The 25,713-nt window shown below is 42.8% G+C and overlaps 9 protein-coding genes across 9 annotated transcripts; 1 reads left to right on the plus strand and 8 right to left on the minus strand.

Annotated features, from left to right (window-relative positions):
* Positions 1–9: 9 nt before the first annotated feature.
* On the minus strand, positions 10–1,279 carry BCIN_12g00560 (hypothetical protein). The gene is made up of 2 exons (XM_024696186.1): positions 1,109–1,279; positions 10–1,060 (listed from the first exon to the last, which is right to left on the minus strand). The coding sequence occupies exons 1-2, from the start codon at positions 1,242–1,244 to the stop codon at positions 216–218; spliced, it is 981 nt and encodes a 326-aa protein (XP_024551992.1). The 5' UTR covers positions 1,245–1,279; the 3' UTR covers positions 10–215.
* A 688-nt stretch (positions 1,280–1,967) lies between these two features.
* BCIN_12g00570 (hypothetical protein) lies at positions 1,968–2,728 on the minus strand. The gene is made up of 3 exons (XM_024696187.1): positions 2,578–2,728; positions 2,282–2,516; positions 1,968–2,189 (listed from the first exon to the last, which is right to left on the minus strand). Exons 2-3 carry the CDS (start codon positions 2,490–2,492, stop codon positions 2,017–2,019), a joined length of 384 nt encoding a protein of 127 aa, XP_024551993.1. The 5' UTR covers positions 2,493–2,516; positions 2,578–2,728; the 3' UTR covers positions 1,968–2,016.
* Positions 2,729–3,335: 607 nt separating this feature from the next.
* Positions 3,336–4,750, minus strand: BCIN_12g00580 (hypothetical protein). Its single transcript, XM_001557893.2, has 2 exons — positions 4,639–4,750; positions 3,336–4,580 (listed from the first exon to the last, which is right to left on the minus strand). The coding sequence occupies exons 1-2, from the start codon at positions 4,647–4,649 to the stop codon at positions 3,650–3,652; spliced, it is 942 nt and encodes a 313-aa protein (XP_001557943.1). The 5' UTR covers positions 4,650–4,750; the 3' UTR covers positions 3,336–3,649.
* Positions 4,751–7,956: 3,206 nt separating this feature from the next.
* On the minus strand, positions 7,957–9,069 carry BCIN_12g00590 (hypothetical protein). The gene has a single exon (XM_001557891.2). It carries the CDS (start codon positions 8,946–8,948, stop codon positions 8,154–8,156), a length of 795 nt encoding a protein of 264 aa, XP_001557941.2. The 5' UTR covers positions 8,949–9,069; the 3' UTR covers positions 7,957–8,153.
* A 543-nt stretch (positions 9,070–9,612) lies between these two features.
* On the minus strand, positions 9,613–12,649 carry BCIN_12g00600 (hypothetical protein). The gene has a single exon (XM_001557890.2). The coding sequence runs from the start codon at positions 12,110–12,112 to the stop codon at positions 9,917–9,919; it is 2,196 nt and encodes a 731-aa protein (XP_001557940.1). The 5' UTR covers positions 12,113–12,649; the 3' UTR covers positions 9,613–9,916.
* A 603-nt stretch (positions 12,650–13,252) lies between these two features.
* Positions 13,253–15,462, minus strand: BCIN_12g00610 (hypothetical protein). Its single transcript, XM_024696188.1, has 4 exons — positions 15,001–15,462; positions 14,615–14,898; positions 13,663–14,519; positions 13,253–13,545 (listed from the first exon to the last, which is right to left on the minus strand). The coding sequence occupies exons 1-4, from the start codon at positions 15,128–15,130 to the stop codon at positions 13,440–13,442; spliced, it is 1,377 nt and encodes a 458-aa protein (XP_024551994.1). The 5' UTR covers positions 15,131–15,462; the 3' UTR covers positions 13,253–13,439.
* Positions 15,463–18,005: 2,543 nt separating this feature from the next.
* On the plus strand, positions 18,006–20,257 carry BCIN_12g00620 (hypothetical protein). The gene is made up of 3 exons (XM_024696189.1): positions 18,006–18,648; positions 18,705–19,103; positions 19,152–20,257. Exons 1-3 carry the CDS (start codon positions 18,328–18,330, stop codon positions 20,076–20,078), a joined length of 1,647 nt encoding a protein of 548 aa, XP_024551995.1. The 5' UTR covers positions 18,006–18,327; the 3' UTR covers positions 20,079–20,257.
* A 902-nt stretch (positions 20,258–21,159) lies between these two features.
* On the minus strand, positions 21,160–22,348 carry BCIN_12g00630 (hypothetical protein). Its single transcript, XM_001557886.2, has 2 exons — positions 21,939–22,348; positions 21,160–21,856 (listed from the first exon to the last, which is right to left on the minus strand). Exons 1-2 carry the CDS (start codon positions 22,220–22,222, stop codon positions 21,604–21,606), a joined length of 537 nt encoding a protein of 178 aa, XP_001557936.1. The 5' UTR covers positions 22,223–22,348; the 3' UTR covers positions 21,160–21,603.
* A 1,119-nt stretch (positions 22,349–23,467) lies between these two features.
* BCIN_12g00640 (hypothetical protein) lies at positions 23,468–25,015 on the minus strand. Its single transcript, XM_001557885.2, has one exon. The coding sequence runs from the start codon at positions 24,708–24,710 to the stop codon at positions 23,838–23,840; it is 873 nt and encodes a 290-aa protein (XP_001557935.1). The 5' UTR covers positions 24,711–25,015; the 3' UTR covers positions 23,468–23,837.
* Positions 25,016–25,713: the final 698 nt, after the last annotated feature.

Here is a 25,713-nt window from a genome sequence, read left to right on the forward strand (position 1 = left end):
TATCTAGCTTGGCAAGAACTTCGATGAAAATATAGTCTATTCAGACGATGTCTATTTATTGAAGCCCGAGCTCCATCTATCAGATTTATGTTCCTGTGCAGTAATAAGTGGAACAAGAAATAAATGACATGAATACCCCAAGACGTCCAATTTCAAGCACAATATCGATTCGATTTAACAAGTTTCGGCCCGCTCCCTAAAAAACAAGAAAGTAATTACTTCTTGCCCATGTTCAATCCGTGTTGAACCGAATCAATGGTTGCATCACAGTATGTTGATCGGACACCACCTTTCTCAATAGTTTTCAGACCTTGAATTGTGGTACCCTTGGGAGACGAAACCTTCTCTCTCAGAACAGCAGGATGTTCTCCATTCTGAATTAACTTTGCGGCTGCGAGCATAGAACCAGCCAAAATTTCAGTCGCGGTGTCTCGTCTCATTCCTTCGGAAACAGCACCGTCGAGAATTCCATCAAAGGCAGTGAGAAACCATGCTGGAGTGCAACCGGCAAGGACACCTGCAACTTGGAATACATTGTCGGGTACATATGTATACTGACCAATGCTTTGAAAGATCCATTTCATAGCTTCTTCGTATTTTGGAGAAATGGTTTCCGTTCCAGTTGAGATAACGGTTGATGATTCCTTGATTTGTGCCCCAAGATTTGGCATGCTTCTGACAAATGCACACCCTTTTGTGTCTGAGCTACCATTGAATGCAAACTCCTTCAACTGCTCAGTTGTCGATCCTGCCAAAACTGAGATGACAAGTTTGTTTGCTAAAGCATCACCGACACCAGGAGCTCCGAGAACTTCCTCGGCCATATATGGCTTACATGCCAGGATAATAACATCAGCTAGTTGGAAAGCTTTTAAGTTGTTATCATAAAAGACAGCGAGTCTATCTGCAGCCTTGGATTCTTTCGATGCCGAATATACTCTGGAAGCTGAAGCTTCTGACTTGGTACAAGCAATGATATGTGAAACTGGTGTGTTATCCCTTGCATCTGGCAGTGAATTTGCAGCAAGAATGCCAGTCAGAATAGAACTCCCCATGTTTCCTGAACTTTATAAGTTATTTTCCTTATCATGTGAATTTTCTGACTCACCACATCCCACTACAGCGGCGACTAAGTTGTTCTTCTTGGTTGAATCTCTGTTCTTGATCCATTTTTCTATTTCTCCCAATGCTGAGTTAGCATTTGGGTCACTGCTGATGCTTCCAGATCCGTTTTGTGCAGCCATGGTGTCAATATTGAGGGGAGAATTGAGACTTTGACGATGTTGAAATCCGAATATCAATTTGAAAGAGACACCAATCCCATGTAAAATGTGGGGGGATCAGATTAGTCATCAGATATATCTTAGCGTCATATCATATCTCAACGCTCTGATAACCTTTTCTCTATTCGGGACCTGGGTGCTTGAATTTTTCATCTATACAGAGTAGGCTTGAGTGATCGATAACGAATGTCGTCTCACGAATAAGTCAAGCTCACCAAAGAGGATGCTGTGTTCACTTCTATCCTTGAATGGCATATCCCTCGAAAGACTCTATAACATCATCGCGCCTCATAATATATGCCATCGATGAATTCCGGTTGCGTCGTTTGCTATATTGAGGCTATCGGCATGCTGATAACATTTCTCTTGTGTCCTACCATGTTTGGTTTGAGCTCCGAGTATGCTCAGACTGCAATCTCAATGGGGATGGATCACAAGTTTCGTCGAAGCCGATATCACCCGGCTATCTGTTTTACTGAAAACACACATACCAGTCTCGATGTCTCAACTTGGATTTTCACAGATAGGTTGTAATGCATTGCTCTACACAGGAACATTCTTGAAGTTTCGAGAGTTGCAAGACATCCCTCATCTTTTAGCTTTAGATGAAGACATTCTACTCAGATGCATGGAGCTGATACGTGATGCGAATCAGATTTGTTCTTGTTATATATACAATTTACTTCCTAAATTCATTAATACTCATCACAAACTTTCTTTTAGTTACAACCGCTTAGTCCCAGTTTAGGTCGACTTCCTCGCCTCTCAACCATCCTGCCATACCATCATACATCTTTCCAAAAGGTCTCCCCATCATAGTTGGTAGATCCTCCAAGATCGCATATCCAATTTTATGCTGTGCAACAGCTAAATACTTATACCCCTCTGGATATTTCTCCAGCCCATCTTTGGTGAAAATTGCCGGAAGGTTTTTCCATCAGCCGCAATCACCTTGTCCTTCTCATAGAACAAACGATCGTATTTAACCTTTCATTTACCATCTTCGATAAGACACCAGAAGATGGATTGAGAATCACATTCTACATCGATTGAGATGTCATCAATAACGAGTTTTTGAGTAATTGTGGCCTTCATTTTTCCAATGGCTCGACCAAGCCGAATATTGAGATCGACTGATCTTCCACTCTCGCGGTGCATGTTGAAATCTCCGTTCTTCCTTCCTTTCTTTAGATACGCTGATAAAATCATCAATGGCTTTCCCTCCACTCCACGCTATTCTCTTATCAGTATATTCCTTGGTGTGAAAGCCCAGAGATATTATGGAGTTACTTACAAGTCCAGATCTTAGCACCCTCTTTGGTGAACATACTTCGATAATTCGTGCATTCTAAAGCCCACGGTATGAAGGCCAAGCTTTACATAATCCAGAAACACAGAAACGAGAAAGTATCTCGTCATGTGTACCATTGAAATGGTTATAAACCACTGGTTGGTTCTCCTTTTCTGTGATATTGTATGTCATATTTTGAGAAGCGGAATAATTTAATTGAATGATTTTAAGATGTTGGACAGTATAGTTGGTATGATCCTCTTCGAGTCATTGAACGACGCACTCTTCCCTCCATGTTATATATCACCATGAAAACTCGAAAGACGCCATGATTATCGCAAACCATCAGGAGATTTCAGAAATACGACTACCGATCCGCCCGCAACGTTCAGCATAACGTATACCCCGCCAAAACATGCGACTTCTTAAGAAACGTCAACTGAGCATGACATCATCCTCACACACTACCATCCATTCTCCAGATATTTGAATCGGAATTATAGTAAAACATCTTTCCTAAAGAATTGTGACGTTAATTTTTACCAGAAGATATCATCCTATTTCACGTACTGAATGGAAACTAGTTAGCCAGTACCCAGTTGGTGGCTCGAAATAGAATGCGCAACCACAATTTAGCGTTGGTAAGATGATCGGTCCCGGAGCTTCGCGACCACTAGGCTCAAATCTATTCTTGGCCAGACAACTTTCTTCAAAGGAGTTCTACTTCTGTAAATTACTCATCCGGGGCGGGAGCTTCATGTTGCTTCGTGTATCCATTGTAAAGTCAACATACGCAATAAAATGGGCTAGTAATGTATCCCCAACATAATTTTCATATTTTACATCTATCTTTCTTAACATTTATATCCACTCAGCAGAATCAATTAATCCTCGAAATTATATCCTTCAATCACTTCTTCATATCAAAAACCGAAATCAGTACGAAAACAAAAGAAAATGCCCTCCAAGACCTGCAATACCACCTCTCCATCCCTTCTCCCCACGCTCATCTGTACAACAAACTCCTCCCCCATTACATAACCCTAAGAAACGCACTCTCCTCGAACGAGAAGGCCTAAGATCCTCTCCCGCCAGCAGGCTTTCCGGTACCAATTGGCACAGGAACCACAACAGCAATGCTACTAACCGGTCCATAGGAATTGACGAGAACAGAACTTGGGGTAGCCTGACCGCCATTAATGTACATGGTGGTGAATGTTCTTGGGTCTTCTTCTGGTTTATCAGTGAAAACAATAGAGGTATTTACAGGTTCCATAGTTTTGATTATTTTTGTAGGTGGTGTATCTGGCTTTTCAGTAAAGTGTTGAGTTGGTTTTCCGGTGGCAGTTGGTTCTGGTCCATCGGGTTTGCCGCCGAAGCGCTGAGTTGGTTTGGCTGTAGCGGTTTGAGCCCGCTCAGTATCTGGGTGACCAGTAAAATTCTGCGTTTGTTTCGCAGTTGTGGTAGGTGCAGGTGCCGGATCAGGTTTTCTAGTAAAACCTCCTGTGGACTTTCCACTTTCAGCTCTCCCCTCCAATTCAACTCTCATACCCACGAATCTTCCCTCTATCTCCAAATCCAAATCCAAATCTTCAACATCCCTATTCTCTAATTGCTCAACATCCCTCTGGCCTTTTCCCTTTCCCTTTCCCTTTCCCTTTCCCTTGGCCTCTGGCTTCTCAGGAGCATGCGTAGCAGAAATCTGACTGCTCTGCGCCGGCCCTCCTTCGCCCCCCTTCACCGTCTTAGTAGCATGGTCCTGTCCATCCTGTTGCTCACCTTTCGTGGTAACAGGTTCTGGCTTTTGCGTAGGAGCAGGAGTAGGAAAGATCGAGAGTTTAGTAGGGTCAATGATAGGAATAGAAAGCCAAGTAGGTTTGGCGTAGATGTTTTGGTTTTCGGGTAATTTAGTTGTGGCCGGAGCGCCTTTTGCAGGCTCGGGTTCTGCAAGAGGAAGGGCGAGAGAAAGGGGAGCTGCGATGGCGAGCGCAGCGATGAGAAGATTTCTGTAAGAACATGTTAGTTGGAATTGGTGATGATTAAGTTTGGAAAAAGAAGATGTACTGGTAATGCATCTTGAAGATTGTGTAAGTGTAGCGAGATGTGGAATGAGTGTGGTATCTGGAATCTGAAGCGAATGAATGAAGACTTTGATGATCCTGCAAGCGATAGAAACTGGAAAGAGAGTGGGGTGCGTTGGAATTTGTTGAAGTGAAGGACTGGAGTGCTGTGTAGACTTCTTTCTTCGACAACGATATTTCAATCTACTTATACTTTTTACACAACCACCTCACCACATCAAACCTCATTCCCAAGTCAACACCATCACTTCTTCAACCCCTAACCACTAATCACATCTCACCTTCCATCTCATCGGCTCCCACCTAAAACTTTGAGACACCGATTCCTCCTCTCGACTTCCCTCAACGCCTCTCAACTCCTCTCAACCCAATCTCTCACATCGACAGTTTCTGAATATGAAATCTCATATCACAGTACGAGCGCCACACTTGGCCTATTCACCACGGAATTCCCACTCCACTTGGCATATCAAAAAATCCTATCTCTCACTTAAACACCAATTCACAAGCTCTCCAATCTCGAAGGCGAAAAATTTAATATCTGGATAAACCAAGATTGAGGCGTTCAACCACACGTTTCAGAGACCTACCATTACTACCAACATGTCTCTCCTCCTCTTTTCACTTCCCACTACCTCCCGCCCCCCTCTCATACAATATCATTTCTCATCCTCGCCTAATCCATCCTATATCCCCCTATACTATACCGCACCACACCACACTACACCCTATTCATATCCCTCATTTCTACATTTCTATATCTGCAATTTTCAATTTTCATTTCAAAATCCCAACATAAATCTCCCTTCCCATTCTATCACAATCACAACAACAAACCACCAAATCAAAGCTGACGATCCCTCAGGAATCCACATAAAATTTGTTGTTACAATAGCCATGCTGACTCAAAACTTGGCGACATGTCAGCAATCGCAAGTGCGAGTTGAAAACTAAAAATCAGAGGGCTGTAATGAGATGTGGCTGCTTTGTAATGAAACCCAATTTGTTCTTTATGTTGCTTACTCTTTTCTTGGGGTCTTCGGCTTGAAAGTTTCATTGTTATTTTGGATCGTTTGAATGTGTGGGGCTAGCGAGATTCTGATGATTGAAGGAAATGAATCGTTGAGTCAATTTGTGCATTTATAGTTGCAGTTATCTCAAGTACCTGATTAAAACGAAATCTCCTTGGACTTCTAGAAAAATAAGAACAGGTACAATTTTCTTGAAATATGAATACTTAATCTTAGCGCTCATTGTGCGCCTTGAGAGGCACCCGAAGCACCGAGTCGCTTCGGATATCTATAAAGTCACGGACGATTCAACTCCATTTAAATCATCTAAACTGTGTATCAAGGTCTTTTGGCCAAGAACAAATCCACCACTCTGATCACCAGATGTTACTCTTCCCTCGTCGTTCCGTTCAAAATCCTATGAAATCTCGCATTGAAAACCTTGCGCAATCTTATTAATTACGGCATCTTTTCTAAGTCTCTCACTCCTATCTAGCGGTTTCAATAGAGCATTAGCCACATCATCAAGATCCAAAAGCTTGGGATAAAGAGGCATTCCGGACGGCGCTCCTTCGATTTCTGGTCAGAAATCCTCACGCAACTTCATGAACAAACGCATGCATGTAACATACGTTACGTGCCAATCAAAGTAAAGAAATAGAGCTTCTTTTTCCACCCATCTAGTCATGAATCGAAGAAGTTCTACATTGGTCAATTTGCTTGTTTTATTTGCCCAGAAATCCGTTTTCATTCGGCCATTTAGCCCCCCAAGACAGTTAGAGAGATTTCTAGGCCCATCAACTAGAGTTCCAGGAAAAATTTGGTTCCTGGGAAAGATGCTTTTCAAACTAAACAGTAGCTCGTTCATTTTATCGTTGAATGTTGCGGCAAGGAAACTTTGCATATTAGCCGAATACCCATGATGATCACAATTATTCAGCATGCAGACAGTGCTGTGATAGTATTTGGCAAGCTCTGACATGTGCTGCAATTCTAGCTCTCTTGGACCTCGCTTTCGAATCTTCAGCTCATAGCTCATGACATTGTCATGCATATTAGAAGGTTGATTGCGTCGGGTGAATAGTCGGTTCACCGATTGCATCAAGATCAGAGATTCCATATTTTTCCACTCAGGATATTCATCGGAATCTTTTCACGACTTTTGATAAAGTGCGTTACGAAGATGTATACAGCTCATTGTGCTGGGTTCAAAGGCTGCATTACGAACTCCTGGTTCACTATATCTCATCGTGCACCGAAAGGTCAACAAACCACACATAACAGGATTCTGGCATAGATAGAAAGTTTCTCATGGTTGTTCTGAGAGATTGTCGTAGGATTCATCTCTCCAAATTTTTCGGCAGCGAGGGGAGGTTCTACACTCGGATGGCGAATCCGTACGACATAATGGACGCTTTAAAGACATGATAAAGTTGTATACGAAGCTTCCAAAATTGAATATAATGCTGCAGGTTGTTTGAAGAATGCAAGTTGTAAAGAGAGTGAAAATGAATTTCTAAATTGCCTCTTGTGAATAAAGCTTAGCGGAGAGTAATTTCCAACTTCCCATTACCAATAAACAATGCAAATTAAGAAAGTAACGACTCGCTTGAATGGTTTATGATATCAACATGATGCTCGAAGGTAACCGCATACTGAATCTTAAGCAGCATGCCCCCAACATTCCATTTAGGCGAATAATTGATAATTGATAAAAAGTCTCTGAGACCCGAACACTTAATACGCCATGTATACGTATTATCTTGTTTTAAAGTGCAATTAGTTTCGTCCCTCATGTGCTCGACTAATGACTGAAGAATCGAATCACTTATTCATTAGTCAATGTTAAGACCCAAATCCCGTGAAATAAGACGTCATAAAGGGTGAGAATTCCGTAGGTGATTAAGTATCAATACTCATGTGAAGCTCAATTGACGAATCGATTTTTTTGGAATGCAGCTCCAAGTGCGAGGTGTCTTCCTTCAAAAGAATGTTAGCCAGGGAAAACGTGAGAACCCTAGGCTAGCATAGTTGGGCAATAGTCGTTCCTTTCTTGCTTCTAGAGTGTAATTAGATTATAAAGGGAGTAAGTGTCATGGCTGTTATCATTGAAAAATATGTATATTGAGATCACGACAGGTAAGTTCTGAACAAAAAGTTTACTGGAGGTTGCTCAAACTCACAAACATGGTCATTTTATCTCAACACTACAGTTCTCAAGGAACATTAAAGCTGGAGCATAATTATGATGACGAAAAAACTTTGATATTAACAAAATCTAAATGAATGAATGTACGAAATCAAAATTTTAAACCAAACGAATGCTCATCAACGACATGCTTCCTGACTCTACGAAACTTCTTCGACCATAAACCAAACAAAGTTTTCTCAATGCACACAATGTCCTGCAATATTCTTATCCGACCTAAAGAGAAAAAAAAAATCTGCCCATCTCGCTAGTTCACTAGCTCTCTCGATCAAACACCATTCAACACTTCTTAGGAAACTTCTTGTAGTCTCTAACAAACGGAACCAAAGCCGGAACCTTTTGCTCTCCATAAAGAGGAATGCGAGCCAACGCATCAGCCGACGCATTAAGTTCTTTCTTAACATGCCAGAACCAAACAGGAATATGAAACTGATTGAACTTCGAAATCAAGGCGTCCAGCTCTTGAAATAGCTCAGCATTGACGACCGGCTTGCCAGTCGAAGTCTTGAATCCGTTCTCATTCCACTTGTAGATCCAATCCGCGAACCCATCTACGATATATGCCGAGTTAGTGATGATGAGGATCTTAGAAACTCTCGCGGCGTCCTTATGTTCCCCCTCGTCACTTCCTCCTCGAGCAATATAAGCGTCCAAAACTGACTCGGCCAGTTTGAAAACCGTACGCACAGCGAGCAACTCAGCCACTTGAGTAGTCTGCGGGAGATGCTCGTCGACAAGTTTAGAGACGCTACAAGGTGTGGTATCACCCCGATAGACGCCATATGCAGCTCGAGTAGCTTCCTGTCCGGTGGTTTTGCATGCGCTGTCGATGGCAACTACATGCGATCCTTCGTCAATCGTCACCTCGCCTTCCGCATTGCGAGATTTGATTTTGAGAGCGCCGCAGCAGCCTAGTGTGCCGAGAATGTCGGCTGGACTATCGACGTACAAGTCGTTGGTTTCTGGGTTGAAGCGGCGTTGGAAGACGGCTTCGTGACTGAGTCCGTTGTATCTGGTAATACAATCGCACTTGATATCGCGTGCAAACACGATTGAAATTTCGATGTAGACCATTTTTGACAAGTTGCGTGTTGTAATCTTGTGATTTCTTCTGAGTGACTGGTTTTTGAAATTTGATCAGTCCTGGAAATCACTTCATAGATATAGGAACTGTAAGTGATCGAATATTTCATCCAATATCTTGGTCGAAGTTCTTCGGGATTCTATTTAGTCTTACTGTGGTTCTTGATTCTTTATTCACAAAAACACATCCAGTGGTCTCAACCACATCATACGTATACGTATGCAACTTCCCGAGAGCATGTCCAGAAAAATCATGATTGTGAGTTATTTTCCTGCGGCTGGAACATCAGGCTTTGAAACAGGGGTTCTTCTGTTTGTTCTTTGCAGACCTGGAAATCATGGCTGCCTTCTTTGCCACGGCTAACTCATCAAATGAAAGACTTTTCTCAATCAATATTTCAGCCATGGATTCAAAAGTGTATCATTACATGTAGTTGAAAGTCAAGCCGTATTCTGGAATGTTCCACTCTAGATTTACGGCGCTCTCAATGAGGCGTGTATTGACGAGAAAGTTTCGAAATGGAACATCTCAGCCACAGATTCTACCCAACACGAAAAGATGCTCCTAACCGTCATGGTGATTTCACTTCACCGCAACTCAGTCTATTGGCAACTCATCAAAGAAGATATGAAATCATTTTATCTCTGGCTCAAGTATGATTTTTTAATATTGACACGGACTATTGCATGCGTTACTTCTGGAAACTACACTAATGTATGATTTTGGCCTATAGCAAATTTTCAAAGTACAAATGAAAAGTATGAATATACATGTATGGTTGACATAAAAAAAAAAGTGCGTGGAGCATGTAAAAAAAAGTGCGTGGAGCAAATAAAAAGGATATTATGCGAACAAAAGAAAAGAAAATCGGGGAATCACAACTGCCATTACAGCCGCACACTAACTCTCAAACTCTCATCCCGACCAAGCAGGATTAACGTACCCCGTAAATCTCCGTTTAAGCTCTCACACTCTTCGTCACTTCGTAACGGTCCTTTCTTCTCAAACTCCCCCAAACAGTTCTCTTTCTCTCCATTCCTCTGATATTCTCCCCCACAACCCCATCTCTCCCCATCACTCTTGGCTTCTCCTCCCTAGCCACCTTCTTCGCGTTTTCCATAAACTTTTCAAATTCTCCATCTTTCGAGTTTCCAGTATCGGAGTATTCTTTTGTTACCGTCATGGAAACCCTCTTGATCATCTCTCCTGTCGAGTATGGCGCATATTCAGAGTACGTATATTCGGAATAACTATACTCGTCATAGCCTCCACAATCCATCATCAAATTAGGCACGTCAAACATCTTCAAGTAATCCGGCCTTTTGGATCGACGCGGTGTCTGCGCATTTTTCTTGTCCTTTTCGATCAAAGCTGGAGCGTTTATTTGAGATCGCAATGTATCAGATTTAGGAGCGTTCTTCACACGACTCGGACTGGCTTTGATGGGTAAAAACTCTACCTCGTAAGGTACAGTTCTTATAGTTGCAATTGAATTTCGGGGTTCTGAAGATGTAGGAGAAGGTAGAACAGAAAGAGGAGCTTCATCTGGAACAAGTGATAGTCTTTGAGTTGACATCATTGAACTGCGTTTCGCATTCCTTACAGTGGCGCTCCTTCCTATGCCTGGAACGGGTGCCTCGGTGCTCCCTAACGTATAATAAGTTTTCGAACGTGTGCTGCTTGAGCGTTTGACCTTTGGAGCCAAACCCATTTGTTCAGAAAGATCAACTCCTTGCGTTTGGGAACGAGTGGGTGTAGGGCGTGATGACTTGAAGTCTGAGAGAGAGCGCCTGAGGGAAGATAAACGTTTTGGGGCAGTATCATGAGATCCCTTGCGGATGAGGAGAGGAGCGACAGTGTCATGGGTGTTTTGTGCTGTCATTTCGTAAGTACCATGAGGATCGAACGAGGGACGAACGGTTGTGGCCATAGAGGGACGGGGTGCGTTGCTTGGAGCGCGGCTGCGAGTTTGTGGTCGAGCCGAGGCGGTAAAATCGGCTTCAGATTGAAATTCACTCGACACTGATTTGCTAAACGAAGTAGGATATCGCTCTAATTCGGGTTGAGATTGAGATGCTTTGGCTGTTGACACACGAGAAAGGGCAGGATGTTGAGCTAAATCCACTTCAGGGACCTTCTCCAACTTCATAGGGAAATCCATCGAAGCATTGTAATTGGGCGGTGGTGATCTAACTGCCTGTGCTTCCATTACCGGAAGGTCCGTAGCAATCCTTTGGTTACTTCGAAGAGTCGAAGTGGAGTATGCTTTCTTGATTGATAGAGGTGCAATACCACAAGTTGATGCTCCGGAGTTTGACATTGAGGTGGAAGTTGATGCGGACGTGTTAGGTCGTCGAAGATCTTTACGGGAGAAATTACTTCGTAGAGGCCTTGATTGAAAGGAAGGTTCAGATGTAGGTGTTTCGGCTACAATCGCGGGGTGAAGCTCTACAGGATCCGGGATCACCATTTTGATGTCAATAGGATAGCTTGTAGCTTGCTCTATGTCATTTCCTGTTTTCTCATTTTCTGATTTGCCATTTTCTGCTTTCCTTCCCTTTCTCGAAAATTTCATTGATAATTTCCTACCGATGGATTTTGCGGCGCGAACAGGAGAGCTGTCCCGAGATTTGCTCTTGGGTTTTGGTGTTGCAGGTCTGGAATCATTGTAGAGATTGGAAGTGAGGTTGTTGATCATATCCAGAGACGTACGTTCTTGAATGATAGTACACTGTGTGGGTGTTTCTCTAGTTGCGGGTGCTGGATCGGGACTGCTACTTGGTCGAGTAGCCTTTTTCTTTTTGAGACTTCCAAACATACTGGCTCTAAACAAAACAGATTTTTGAGGCGCCTTATGATCAAGAACATTGAACCTTCTAGGATCTTCTAAAGTATTTTTACGTTGATGTTGATGCACGGGTCTAGCGTTGAGAGCTGGTGTGGTATTGATTGTCGAAGATAGAATGTCTAACAACTCTGACTCCGAGTTTTCGATTAAGATAGGTTGATCATGGAGACGAGGAGGTGCTTTTTGAGAGCCAGAGGGCTTTTGAGAGGGGCGAGAGAGGAGAGAGCGACTAAGTCGGCGTAATCTCAAGGGCCAGCCATCCTCAGCGTTCTCGGCCACGGGGGTGTAGGTGTTTTGCGAATACATGACGGTTGCGAATTGTCGTATGGTCGAGTGGACTGTTGTAATATTCAGAGAGATGGAGAGAAGTTTTATGTAGATATATAACTCTGTGTCGAAAAAGAAATGGAACTGTCAAAGCCCACTCTTTTGATATTTTGAGTTTCGAACAGACAGGCTTAAAGACAGTATGTTTCCAGGTTTCGAATTGATGAAACAGTATTCCGATTTTGACAGAATCCAAGCAATCAGAGAACTCTTGACGGATTCAATTTGTTTCGGTCAACAGTAGGTAGTAAACAGGAAACAGGAAACAATAAACAAAGAATTAACACGAGGATATTGTAAGGGCGAAAGTGCAATAAATGTATGAAGGTATAGATAAGATTTAGCTAACGAGCAGATCATTTGATTTACCAGAAATCAAACCTTAGGACCCGCAAAGCAGCACTGCATTCAATGTTAACAAAAACGAAAGTAAAAACAGGTCGGTAAAAAGCTTTTTAAAGAAACTCTAAACTCATTGATGCAGGTACCGCACACAAGCATGTATTATATGGTCACTTGGAAAAATTCTTCCCAGCAGCATTATCATCCGAGCATCACTTTCAGGGACTTACTGTTTCCTTGTCATTAACAAAAACGTCTTAAGGAAGCACCAAATGCCTTACAAACGACAAAATGATGTGCACTAGCCATGTGGATGATTGTCCTTGCGCAGATCCATCGCTGAAAAAAAGCGTCAAAGCTGCAAACGGCACCCAAAAATGGTGATGAGAAAAGTGCAAAGCTCGTGCTCAACCATCTATTTGGTACCATTGAGTGGGGCCTGATACTATATAGGGAAGTGAAAGGCAGAGTTTAGACTGAGGTGCTTTGGTGATATTGTGATCTTGTTATATCGTGATCCGTTGTGAGGTGTTGTGAAATTTTATTTGGGAAAGAGACCGGTTAAAAGAGGTGCCTTAGGGTGAAAGGAAATGGATTTGAGACAGATAGTTACGTAGATACTATGTATAAGGTTGGGTTGTTGGAAACGACAATATGAGGTACAATTTAGTGTTGTGATGTTCGTCTAGAGATTTTCAAGTTAGCGACGGCGACGGCGACATCGAAAGCGACAGCGACAGCGATGGAGACCAAGATCACGAATTTTTGCTGCGTTCCTGGAAAGGTATTGAAGACAGAGGTAAAAAGATAATTGATAAACCGGGACCGAAGCATACAGGGGCCGATTTCAGAGTCTGACCACGCCAAAATCGCACCAAAGCTCAAACTACTATTCTGATGTTTCACCCACCATCCAACCCCCCGTTTTAATTCTGAAAAAGTCATAGGATGGTTAGAAATATGTTTATTTTTCCTTCTTCAAATACTCGCCATCCCCAACTCGTGCGCACAGTTCTTTAAGTGCGTGGCCAGCCCACTCAAAATCTTCCATTTCGAGATATACTTGCCCACTGTGAGAGAGTGGATTGTTAGTTTGTTGCAGAACACGAGGTTTTAAACATATGATGTGGAAAAACTTTTATCAAGGTATGAATCACGAATCAAAGAGCAGGTGAATTATCACATACCTTAATCTAGCCCACCATTTGTCGTCCAAGACTGCTATGGCGATAAATGTTTTATAATCTTTTATCAATGTTTCCAACATCCATTGGTGAGCTTGCATTTTGGTATCTTCATTGATCTTGAAGAATGCTTCGATATTGCATGTTCCGATTTCCAATGGCAGTAATACATTGACAAGGCAACAATCTGTCAATGTATTGGTACTATTATCCAGAACCTTAGTACCCAGAATCTTTGCGATAGCTTTACCACCTTCTCGTGACAAACCACTACAGTAATCCATGATGGCTTTTTCACCACCACAAACTTCTTGGCGCCATTTGATTGCTTCAGTAGTGCACAGATAACTGCTGTTGTCAATCGTACCGACAAATTCAAATTGATTGACAAACACGCTCTTGGCGCTTGGCGGTAACGGATTGAATGGCCTAGACCCTTTAGGAACAAAACCATGTGATGTCGGTAAGGTTGTTCTCATTAGATCTTGGTTTCGTTCTGGAACGTAAAATACGGCACAGCCTCTTGGGACAAAGAGCCACTTGTGACAATTGCTGACGAAGAAATCAGGATCAAGCTTTGATAGATCGAGTGAAACGTGACCGATCCCGTGGGCTCCGTCAACGATGGAATACATGCTTTCCCTTTTGCAGATCTCGATGTATCTTTCGTAAGGAACTCTCAATCCAGGAAGTGATCCTACTACATCGAATACAGCAGCTCGAGGACGTTTGCCTTCGGCCTTTGAAGCCTCAATTGCCTTCTCGAATAATCCAACGAGTTCATCATCCTCGATGGGATATTGGAAAGTAATCTGTCTGGGTTGGACCAGGCCGCGACTAGCCTCTGAAACATATCTGATCTATAACATGAGTACGAGTTAGTCTTGATGTTGAATTCAGAACTATCAATTGATAGCAGTGTTAAGATTACACTGAGATTTTGGGAGGTACATACCGTCAAACCACAAGCACCATATATTGTAGAAAAATAGAGAACTTCGTCTTTTCCATCCTCATTCCACGCTAAATTCCTCAATACAGTGTTGATTCCAGTAGTCGCATTTGGCACGAAGACCACAGTGTCAGTCGGAACATTGAGAAGCTTTCCCAACGCTTCTCGTGACTCATCGAGAGTTCGAGGGTACGTATATCGGATAAACTCATCTGGACGAGCTTCCGAAGCATCTTGATACTGTCTTTGCTTTTCACGGATGGCACGAGGAATAGTGCCAAAAGAACCTTGATCTCGTAAGCTGGGCAATTGGGGTTGGGACTGGGGGCGGGGAAATGGGGGGGGGGGGGGGGGGGGGGGGGGAGGGGGTTGGGATTTGGTGAATATACCATGATTCAAATTCCTCCATCCTGGCTCGAAAAGAAAGTGCTTGGCCATTTCTTTGCCAAAAGGCGTTGCTTTGTATGTGTTTGAGTCATTAAGGGAAACTTCCCCGAGCTTGGTATCCAATTCTCCCATGATGATAAGTTTGACGACAATCGCTTTAAGTAATGAAGTGTAGATATGAACAGCGAAGTGAAGAAAATGAGGGGAAGGTGAACTCTATTATACTACAAAGTGGAGAACACCAGAGCCGCCAGAAAGATGGATTGAGGAGTCATCGATAGCCATTTGGTGGAGAAGCAACAATGAATGGCCCGGACTATCACAGTGCGGAAGAATGACAAACGTTCAATACATGATGAAAACTATCGATGACTCTTCTGCCAAGTCAAGGCATTCCCAATCTCAATGAAGGTAATAGCAGAATAGCAGACTCCAACCATTTGTGTTGAAGATGTGGATTCGACGATTGTCAAGTAAAAGGCGTGGTGATAGTGTTTGGCTTCCCCCCACCTATTAGACACGCCTATCATAACGATAAGGCTCAGCTCATAACAAGCCAAACCTCAAGACCCCTCCAGATTCTGTGTTCTTCGTAGAACCAACATCAACAACTTCATATAAACCCTATCTTGCCGATGCTATGCGAGGACGTCAGTCATAGATCCGACACCGGCCAACAAGTCTTTGAAGAATGGTGCTTGGAAGCATTGAAGGATATCCCACATTCGATGGAACAATCGATGCAACATGGCTTTCTTCTGAACTTCGAGACCAAGACTGGTTCAAAGGACCCAAGTGATTCCACATCAACCACCACGAATCGAAAGAGTATCTGCCTTAGATATGTATCTCGATGGAGCTTTCAGATGTACATCTAAAAATCATTCCTCTTGGAAGAAGTGGCTGGTTCGCCCTGCAACTCTTGACAATGATGTAGAAGAGATGAACGGCGTCATGGCCCAGTTTCATAACCCGCTTCTTTTGGCCATTGACGACATCTTGATATGAAAAGATCAAGAAATAAGGAGCACGATTACTCCAAGTATTGACAATGATAGGTGTGATATGACTTTACCAGTATTTGGCATCACAAGTCTTTTTCTGCCAATTCACCGCCTTATCCGTCACAATCTTATATTCACAACTTCTATCGAAACGATCAAGTCAGACTGTCCTGGCTATTGGCTCCACCTCTATGAAAAGATATAATCCAGATATTGAATAGGCTTATTATGCTTGAAATCTTAAAGAACAACTTGCTCAGGGCTTTCATCTCGCTCGTCGAAATTGCGATGAGTAGACTAAGATTGGAGAACAATTCTGGATCTGGATCACTTAGAAATTCTGTTGAGCAGACTTTGACCAAATGCGTTCTTGGTTAAACGGCTAGCCAATTTGATAGCAAGATGAAATAGAGTGCTGTGACGAAACTTCGAGACGTCAATCCCGACGGAATTGCACAAACTCAATGAGCTTAATGAGCTTAGATAAAAGCCGTAGTTATTCGGTATATTGCTTTCCAGGATATACAGTGGTAGAAGCTAGCAAAGTTGATGGTCTCGCTGTTAATTTTCATATTCTTCTGCTCGGTTCATCTGCTTTATTGGGCAAGGCTCACCGTTGCAACATAGGGTAAAGCACATTCAGTAAGCGACAAATCTTGTCCTCAGCCACCACCCCTTTCAAAAGTCTGGCTTTAACCTTCAATTGGAGGATTTCCCATGGGTTATTTGTATCATTACCTGAGAAATCGATATTAGCTGCTAGTATAGAACCGAGGTGACCTCGCTTCCTTGTTCAAATTACCTGCGCATCGTACGAACTCATAAATAAGATATCGTAATGTTCACGGGGAACACGAGAAAACTACCTGCAGACGGTACTCGCATGTGACATCAGCACATAGATTAAATGCCAAGTCAGTCTTACATCCTATCCCAGCAATGGAATCGATCCGTGATTTATATAAGCGAATGTAGTGTGGTACGCTTTATGGTGGCTGTGACCAGACATGGCCGGTTGCGATGTCTCGATGACAGCCCATCGATTCATCGAATGGGCTACGAACATCCAAAGAAATTTTTGGAAATTGCTGTAGTTTCTAAGCCTACTAGTCTAGGCATTGGTTAAAATTGTTGCAGTTGGTTGGTGGAATACTACGGTACAATCTATGATGACTAGGGCTGCATGCATAGCCCTAGGGTACGTGTTGGTCTTTTTCGATTTAAATTCTCTGCGCATGCGGATTACACTTTACTATTGGCTTGATATGCTTACAAGTACCACATAGATTCTATCTCCAACCATAAATATAAGTTCATCTTATTCTAGAATGAATGGCAATGAGGAGGTTATAGTTAATACCATCTCGATTGACCAATCTACGAGGATACTGTTTCCATAGTTCCGGAATGGATTCGAACAGGGACTTATCATGACTCACCTTATGAAAGCAGCCTTCACTTTTACTCTGGTAAGACAACAATGTCTCGATCCTCGTAAATTAACGAACTAACCGGTACAACTGTTTGTACTGACGTGAAAGAACTCGGAGTGGGCGAGAATCATACATTGGGCTTGTAGATAGGAGGAAAAGAAGAGTGAGACGGGAAGTCAAACCGCTGCTGCAGTCAGCGAGTCTATACTTCAGCGGCCAAGTAAGCCAGGTTAGTCCTCTTGTAGCTTATCATCCTGTGATATATGATTCCAACTTGAAAGTTGCATATTTTATGGGGTAGCTGCACATACCTCGGATCCATGCTGTCGGTACCACACTAGGACCCTTTTGATCTTGATCTTACGTTTTGTCAGATTGTGCCGCTTTCTTTTCACTGCCGCGCCGCAAAACAAGCTATATAAGGTTAATACGATTACAAGGCGTAGACACGCATTGTTTATTAGTGACTGGCTAACAATTGATCCAACTTCCAGATTCCGGTGAGTATACAAGTAACTTAAATTTCTTGTGATTATACAATTAATGTCTCGATAAGGAAATATGTTTCTAGAGATGAGACACTGGTGTATATATACCATGTTGTATGGTAAATCAAGGTACGCTGAGTTAACAAATAAATACAAAAATTACTAGTCTATTTTGAGATATCTCTAATATTAAAACCAATTGAGCTAGATTTCGAGTTGGGGTCTCGTACAATATGAACCGTTCAGAGTGTGAGAACAACAAACTTACCGGCTAGTACATTTTGCATATAAAAACAACTCGATTGACAGCTACTTCAGTCTTGACTTACTCTCCTCAAAGGATATTACTGTCTTTATTCTTGTAAAGAATCGCAAATTATTTGACAATCCGCAACAGTCCCACCATGGCTACAGAAAGACTCAATAAGTTTCGACATGCTGTCCAGGCAGTTGGATCGGAACAACTCCTCCCAAACGCTGTCGACCGAATTGCAGAGACCAACCCAGGGAGAATGTATGCCGAAATACCATTTTCTATAAGAACTTTCGATGCAGGTTTTCGGTCAGTCTCATATGTCGACCTTGCAAACGCAGTAAACGGTATGGCCTGGTGGATCCATCGTGCTCTTGGATCCTCAAGCACCTGTGAGCCTATTTGTTATATGGGACCTAACTACCTGTTACGAAATGTTGTCTTGCTGGCCAATTGCAAAGCAGGATACTCGGTAAGCTTCAAAAAAATTGGGCAGAGTTTTATTCGACAATCGCTAACTTCTTGTAGACTTTAATGATGACCCCTAGATTTAATGCTATCGCTCATGACAGTTTTATCAAACAGTGCAATTGCAATAAAATTATAATACCTCAGGGGCCTGAACCAGCTGATAAGAGTATAATTGCCCTATATGACAAAGTTCTGCGAGCACCCACACTTGAAAAGCTATTTTCGGAGAATTTTCCACACTTCAAATTTGAGAAGTCTTTCCAAGAGGTCAAGACTGAACCTTTGGTAATACTTCATACTTCTAGCACCACTGACTTTCCGAAACCAATCATCTGGACACATGAATATGTTGCGAGCTATGTGAAAGAAAGAAGACTTGATCCCCCAAAAGGATTCGAGAGCATCGACAGGCTAATGTTAGGAGGAAAATTGATCTGCTCTTTTCCTCCTGCTCATGTAGGAGCACTTTCACTCATTTATTTGCTTCTTGCTAAACATTTTTAGGCTAGTCTCACATGGGTTACCCTAATTTTCACAGTCTACTGCGGTTCAAGAATGGTTTTCCTATTGTCGGGCACGCTACCAACTGTCAGCATGCTCGTAGAATGCGCCCGCCACAAGAAAGTCGATGCTCTTATTTTAGTTCCTCCCCAAATAGAAGAGCTTGCCATCGACTCTGAAGCTCTCCAGACCATCTCACAGAATGGTGAAACAATGTTCTATGCTGGAGGAGATATTACCATTGCTGCTGGAGATACCATTTCCTCAAAAATGAAGCTCATCACAACTTGTGGATCAACAGAGCAAGGGTTCTGGCATACTATCTATCCTACTGGAACTTGGAATCCAAAGATCTGGAAATATATGCGTGTTCATCCAGCACAGAAACTGACATTTCGCCACCAGTCCGAAGATTTGTTCGAAGCAACATACACCCTCAATGAAAGTTCTGACGGATACAAACAATCAATCTTCACTGTATTTCCTGAGAACCCTGTATATCCCACAGGAGATCTTTTCTCTCCACATGTAGATGATCCTGAGCTTTGGCAGTTCCGCGGCCGAGCAGATGACATGCAATCTTTCATCACGTCCGAAAAGTTCCATCCTACGCAAATGGAGCGTATCATTGGAACGCATCCAGGAGTTACTGCCGTTTTGTTTGTTGGAACACGACGTCCTAAGGGGGCTCTGCTCGTTGAGTTGCGAAACCCATCCGAGGACAAGGAAGCTTTTCTTGAATCATTATGGCCGCTTGTTGAGGAGGCGAATAAACCCGTGCCTTACACTGCTAAAATCACTAAAGACATGATCTTAATCACAGACGAAGCACTTCCAATGGCAAGATCTGTTAAAGGCACCATTGAAAGAAGAAGTACGGTGAGACTATATGAACAGAAACTTGACGTTTTGTACGCAGTTCACGCTTAGAGCACATGGCCCTTACGGTATATAAAAACTTCACAAAAACCTCGACATGATGGTTTTCTTGTAGTTTTTAGAGTATGCAGTTTAAACGTAGGCATCAACATTTCGATTGAACATACATTTCAAAGCTACAAATTTTGTAGCTTTAAACAATATGTGTATTTATCTGTGTAAATTAATTACGAATTGAACCTAGAAGAATTTAACCTAGAATAATGCACGTCATGGGTATGTATATAAGGGGCTAATGGTTCGCCTTTCAAGCTAAGTAAAAGCTTATAGTTTCGTTATCAATGATATGACCCGATGGTTAACACAAAGTCTAGGCCGCTGACGCCAATCATTATTCTAGCCCGTCACCTTCCTTATTTGGCATTTTTCATGCTGCAAACCAGCATTTTCGCCGGACGCTTGTGTTTGTAATACCAGCTGCAGGATTAACCGCATGCTGTGTTTTCGTAATCCAGCTTCTTTCTTGGAAAAAGAAAAGAATAAGCAGTTCATTGTCGGGAGAAATGACAGGAGAAACACATCAACAGAGGGATGACAAGGTCTGATTTGCATACGCACATGAATTCGCGGAAAAACATCCTCATTCTGTAATAGCCAGCACCTTGTATATATTTCTTATCTCTTCAAAAGGGCCAGTAAAAGAATTTTCGGCTACTACAAATCTGTAGCTATGAATAGTTCGTTGCGAGAGGGCGATGAGTCGATATCAGGGTTTAGTACTCACCTTGGCTTGGAACACTCCAGGTTGATTACAAAACATCTGTAAATACCTGGTTCCGGCCTATCATAAATCACAATACAGTGTGAAGCTTTTATCTAGTGATTCCAGGCACGTATCTCCCGACTAATATTCTATCAACAATCAAGAAGAAGACACGAGTATCGCTGCTTCACACGAGTCAACCAACGACGCACGGTCCAACAAAAAGAAGGCCAATATGAAAGCTTTTCAAACTGCAATTAGAACATTTCGATAGACTGAACAGGTTCATCGTTGCTCGAGTGCTTTTGAGTTTTCTGCACCACTAGTGCCAATCACTTACACCGCAGATCAGTCTCAATAGATAATCAATAATCATTCTTGGCTACTATGATTCTATGAGCATCAAAAACAAAAGCATTACAACAGTAAAACCTTCGAAAGTAATAGTAGGGTGTCTGATCAAGAAACATAGAGATAGCGGGTCTTTCTCGCTAACACGCAGCGTAATAGGGGATCAATATCCGACACGTTGTTGGATATTGAGAGGCAACACATCAGATATTGAGAGGGGCCACGCTGTTAAAAGGAGAGAAGGTGGGGTTAGATCATCAGATTTTCGAGATGAAGCCGTCCAGCAACTGGAACTCCTACGCTTCCCATTTAGAAAACATAAGAAGATATTCCAACGAAGCTATATCACTCATCCCCATGATAATACCAAGAGAGTTTCAATACAGGATATGTATCGTCTCGAATCAAGCCTCCTCCTAACCCCCCATAACCGCATAAACCATCGCCCGTCTTCCCCCTTCTTCACGTGAACTGCAACTCCTCCTCCCCACAAACCCCCTCATGCAAAACCGTATACCCTGGCGCCACACCCCCCAAAAACGGTATCTGCAGCGTCGCAACCGGTTCATCCAACGACGCCGTCACATGTCCATTCGCACTTACATCTTGGGTATCTGCATCTATAATAATACCATTTGCGCCTGCTTTAAAGCTTGCCGTTTGGTTCGTTTCGGGTATGGTGACGACCATTTCTCCCGACAGGAAAACCACATATCTGATTATTCGGTTAGGTTCTATTCTGAGTTTATGTTGCAGCTAGCCAAAAGCCGGAATGAATGATTTGAGAGAAAACAAACTGTGAAGCAGGCGCTACATGAGCCGCGCCGGGGAAATTAGCAGGCAGATATCCAAAAGTTGCATTTGCCATCGCGCCCAGATTCTGATAGATCATCTCGCTACCATAACCAGGCTGCTCTTTATAGATTATGGGATCGGTAAGTTGCCAGCATTGGAAGATAGTGATGTTGTTGGAGGCGGTGATGGCGGTGATGTTGAAATTTGTTGGGACTGCGTGAACAGGCGACGAATAGGAGGCGAAAAAGGGGAGGGTAAAAAGATATGGGGTGTATTGGGCATGCATTTTGGATTTTAGAAGATTAATTGTAGGAAAGAAGAATCGGATCACGAGTTTACATCTTTCAATGATACTTCCTTTATATATGTATGATAATGTCAAACCTTTATTAACCAGACGCTAGAATCATGCAGATGCGGGGTACTATTTGTTTTTTACCGTCCCCAATACTATAGGTCAATTTAGATAGGCATATAGTGTTGCATATGCATTGAGTCGTTTCCGTAAGAAACACAGACAGTGATTGGCACTTGGTAGTTTAACCTTCACGGCATAGCAGCTGAAGTCAGCCTTCAGTTCCTTGAGATGACGCAGTTCAATATCTACTTTGAATGCAGTAATTCGTCGATCCAACAGTTGGGTCTAACACAATCCGAACTTTACTCACCACAAATTTCGCCAATCTACAATTCGTTTCTCTAACGTGGTAAAGTTTTCAGAGAGGCACCAGTTGAATTCCAATCATTCCGACTGAACCAAAGTTTTATAGTATTGATAATCAGAAAAAAATTCTACTTGCAAAATTCGGATGTGCATGCATATAAACAAGGAACTTTGACTGATCTCCATCCACAATCAGATCAGATCAGAGCTAGCCAGGTAGTCTTTTGCACAGAAAATCTACTAGATAAAGTGCAAATATTGGACTAGCGATTTATGTAGGTTATCGTAGCTGTACCATCGACGCGGGTGTTGAGTCTAGTGGTTGTCTTGCACTTGTAAACTCATGATTGGCTTAGTGGCTAACATCCCCTAGACTGCCAACTCAGGACTCCAATACGGTCCGTGCGATGTACCTTGAATAACTAGAGCACCCATTTTAACAATTTTTCGAACATATAATTTACAAAATAGGATTTTGATTTTAAACTTCGATTCTTTTACAATTTAAAAACAGAGTATAGATGGAAAATCAGTATATATTATTACACTCACAATTTCGATATAGGAATAATATTGATTGAATTTTACATTAAAGAAGAAGTCAATAACTGCTTATTAAGCGAGGGAGTCTGGCAGTCTAGGGCATAATGCTCCACAGAAGTAAAGGCTATTGTCTACTCAAGATCAATTGATCTATACGAAAGTGCATGCACTTGCATTAATCTATCCAACAATAGGACAGGATGAACAGCTGGAAACCGGGAGCTGGAAGCAGGTACAAGTAAATGTCACTTGAAATTTCTTCACCTATTGTTTGCAAAACGAATTCCAGAGTCTTTACAATAAGCATAATTCTCACATCAAAGGTAGATATTGAACAAGAAACAGAACATCATATGGCATAGAACTCAATATTGAAAAATCGGATTGTATTTATCCATCATACCTCGCATCACATCGTGCCGAAGTGCTAACTATCTGAAATAAACTCGTCGAAACATCGGCGTACATTCGTCCCATCTTCGTAACATAAAATAGCATGTCCAACGCCAAATCCTGCCATGATTCAAAATCCAGTTGTCGGAATATCCGATTATAACCATTTCACAGAGGCGATCCTCTTGCCCCATTCCTCCCGTTTCATATTCGGTGCCTCGTCACTCCATTCAATACTTCTCGGCGTCATGCATCATTCGCACTTTATCCGTTCGCACCTCGCTCCACTACTAGTCAACCCTTAATACCGATCATCATCATGATGTCTCCTATGAGAATGACTAGAATGCCTTGAATGACTTCTGTGTTCGTGCCCGTGATGCCCATGTCCATGGTCATGATGTCTCGAATGTCTATCCTCTTCATATCCTCCATGCCCACTGTACTTTTCATCCCTATACCCACCATGATGCGAATGTGATCCATCGCCGTCTCTTGGCGGTGAACATTCCCGTCCAGTTTGCGCATCCTCATAGTATTCTACATCTCGGTTGTTGTGATCCTTTCTAAACTTCTTCACTTTGTTTCCGATTAACTGTCCGGCGATCATTCCACCAGCTGCATACAAGAGTTTTCCCATTGTGCCGCGACCGGTTTGAGAAGCAACACCCCAACCTCCAGCGGCGCCGAGTCCCATAGATACAAGTCCACGATCGCCTTCAACGGGTTGTCCGTTGGCATCGAGTTCTGGAGGTGGGAGATTAGCGCCGGGCTCATGGTAGGTTGGTGCAGGTGCGCCACCGTAGGGAGCGGGTGCACCATAAGGAGCGGGCGCGGGGGAGTAGCCACGGTTATCACTATAGGCGTTTAGTTGTTGGTTTCCGTATGGATCGTTTGGAGGAGGGTAGGGATTTTGTCCATAGGGAGATTGCTGGGGAGGAACTCCGTAGGGACTTGGAGAGTGTGCTGGAGAAGGACCGGGTGCGCCATATGGTGGTTGAAGGTTCTGTGGTGGGTAGGGGTTTTGTGAATAATTTGGGGCAGGAGGATAGGCGCTGTTGTCCTGAGAGTATTGAGGTTGTTGAGGATATGGTTGAGGTGGGGCAGCACCGTATGGCTGATGTGGTGGGTAGGGGTTTTGGTTTCCACCACCATAAAAGTCCTGGTTTGACATTGTGGTTGAATTGATTTACTTGAGTTGTTCTCTTACTCAAAATTTATCGTCAGATTTGATCTTGTTTGATGATGTTCAAGACAAGTTTGATGGTTGAATTAGATGAGATGTGATCTCTGAACGATGTAAGCAGAGGAGTAAACGGCTGAGATGAAGGTGCGTAAGAGGATCTTATATAGGGCAGAGCACAGCACGGATTATGGTAGTGATTGAGGCACAGTTAGGGCAGTGAATCAATCACCTGCAGCCTCGCGAGCGAATCGAGCCATCCAGGGCCTAAAAGCCCAATTGGCATAGCTGATTGCAATGAGTGGAGATCATAGGGCTTATACAAGAACTCTGGTTGGTTTATTAGCAAGTCATGTTCCGAGTTCCGTGGTGAGGGGCAGTCTACTGCGCCACGAGTACAAAATTATCCCGGTTAGTCATGCAAATCATGCAATAGATTCCTTCTAGAAGCTTGAAGAACCCTTCTTTGGAGAACCGTCATGGTTCCTGGTAATGCTGGCTTGCTGTATCTTCGAAGCGTTCGATGGTTCATCTGGTCTTGTGTAAAGTGGATGATAGGATGCTGAGCGTGTTGAAAATGATCCAATCGCCTATTTGTTCCAAGACATTCACAATCATGAATCGATTACAATTTTAATTGCGTATGACTTCTTATTAGGCTATTCGCATTCGCATTCATTTCTATTTTTAAATCTTTACAAATCTTACGAGGAAGTTAGCATATTGATCTATTGATTTCTCCGAACAATAACAAGAAGGCACTCTCCAGCAATGCTGAGCATCTACCACCTCGCTTCCAGCCCCTTCATCAAGAACTCATCATCCGCACTCAGCCCAATGAGATAAGAAGCAAAAAACGTCATCAACCTCGAAGAGACAAACTGCCACTCTACGCCTTATTGCCAAGCCACGAACCATCAGCCCCACGCCACTTTGCGCAACGAATGCCGAATTTCCGTTCTTGGCAATTGTCACTGCTGGGATATATGCTCGC

This window comes from Botrytis cinerea, chromosome 12 (genome assembly GCF_000143535.2).
Source record: "Botrytis cinerea B05.10 chromosome 12, complete sequence".
Taxonomy (NCBI): Eukaryota; Fungi; Ascomycota; class Leotiomycetes; order Helotiales; family Sclerotiniaceae; genus Botrytis; species Botrytis cinerea.

Coding starts and splice junctions, on each gene's coding strand:
- BCIN_12g00620 (XM_024696189.1), top strand. CDS start 18,328: ATGGCTACAGAAAGACTCAATAAGTTTCGACATGCTGTCCAGGCAGTT. Junction 18,649..18,704: donor ATTGCAAAGCAGGATACTCG/GTAAGCTTCAAA, acceptor AACTTCTTGTAG/ACTTTAATGATGACCCCTAG. Junction 19,104..19,151: donor GCTCTTTTCCTCCTGCTCAT/GTAGGAGCACTT, acceptor AAACATTTTTAG/GCTAGTCTCACATGGGTTAC.
- BCIN_12g00570 (XM_024696187.1), bottom strand. CDS start 2,492: ATGATTTTATCAGCGTATCTAAAGAAAGGAAGGAAGAACGGAGATTTC. Junction 2,190..2,281: donor CTGGTGTCTTATCGAAGATG/GTAAATGAAAGG, acceptor TTTTCACCAAAG/ATGGGCTGGAGAAATATCCA.
- BCIN_12g00560 (XM_024696186.1), bottom strand. CDS start 1,244: ATGGCTGCACAAAACGGATCTGGAAGCATCAGCAGTGACCCAAATGCT. Junction 1,061..1,108: donor CGCCGCTGTAGTGGGATGTG/GTGAGTCAGAAA, acceptor TATAAAGTTCAG/GAAACATGGGGAGTTCTATT.
- BCIN_12g00640 (XM_001557885.2), bottom strand. CDS start 24,710: ATGTCAAACCAGGACTTTTATGGTGGTGGAAACCAAAACCCCTACCCA.
- BCIN_12g00600 (XM_001557890.2), bottom strand. CDS start 12,112: ATGTATTCGCAAAACACCTACACCCCCGTGGCCGAGAACGCTGAGGAT.
- BCIN_12g00630 (XM_001557886.2), bottom strand. CDS start 22,222: ATGCATGCCCAATACACCCCATATCTTTTTACCCTCCCCTTTTTCGCC. Junction 21,857..21,938: donor CATGTAGCGCCTGCTTCACA/GTTTGTTTTCTC, acceptor CCGAATAATCAG/ATATGTGGTTTTCCTGTCGG.
- BCIN_12g00610 (XM_024696188.1), bottom strand. CDS start 15,130: ATGGGAGAATTGGATACCAAGCTCGGGGAAGTTTCCCTTAATGACTCA. Junction 14,899..15,000: donor ATGGAGGAATTTGAATCATG/GTATATTCACCA, acceptor TACGAGATCAAG/GTTCTTTTGGCACTATTCCT. Junction 14,520..14,614: donor ATGGTGCTTGTGGTTTGACG/GTATGTACCTCC, acceptor CTCATGTTATAG/ATCAGATATGTTTCAGAGGC.
- BCIN_12g00590 (XM_001557891.2), bottom strand. CDS start 8,948: ATGGTCTACATCGAAATTTCAATCGTGTTTGCACGCGATATCAAGTGC.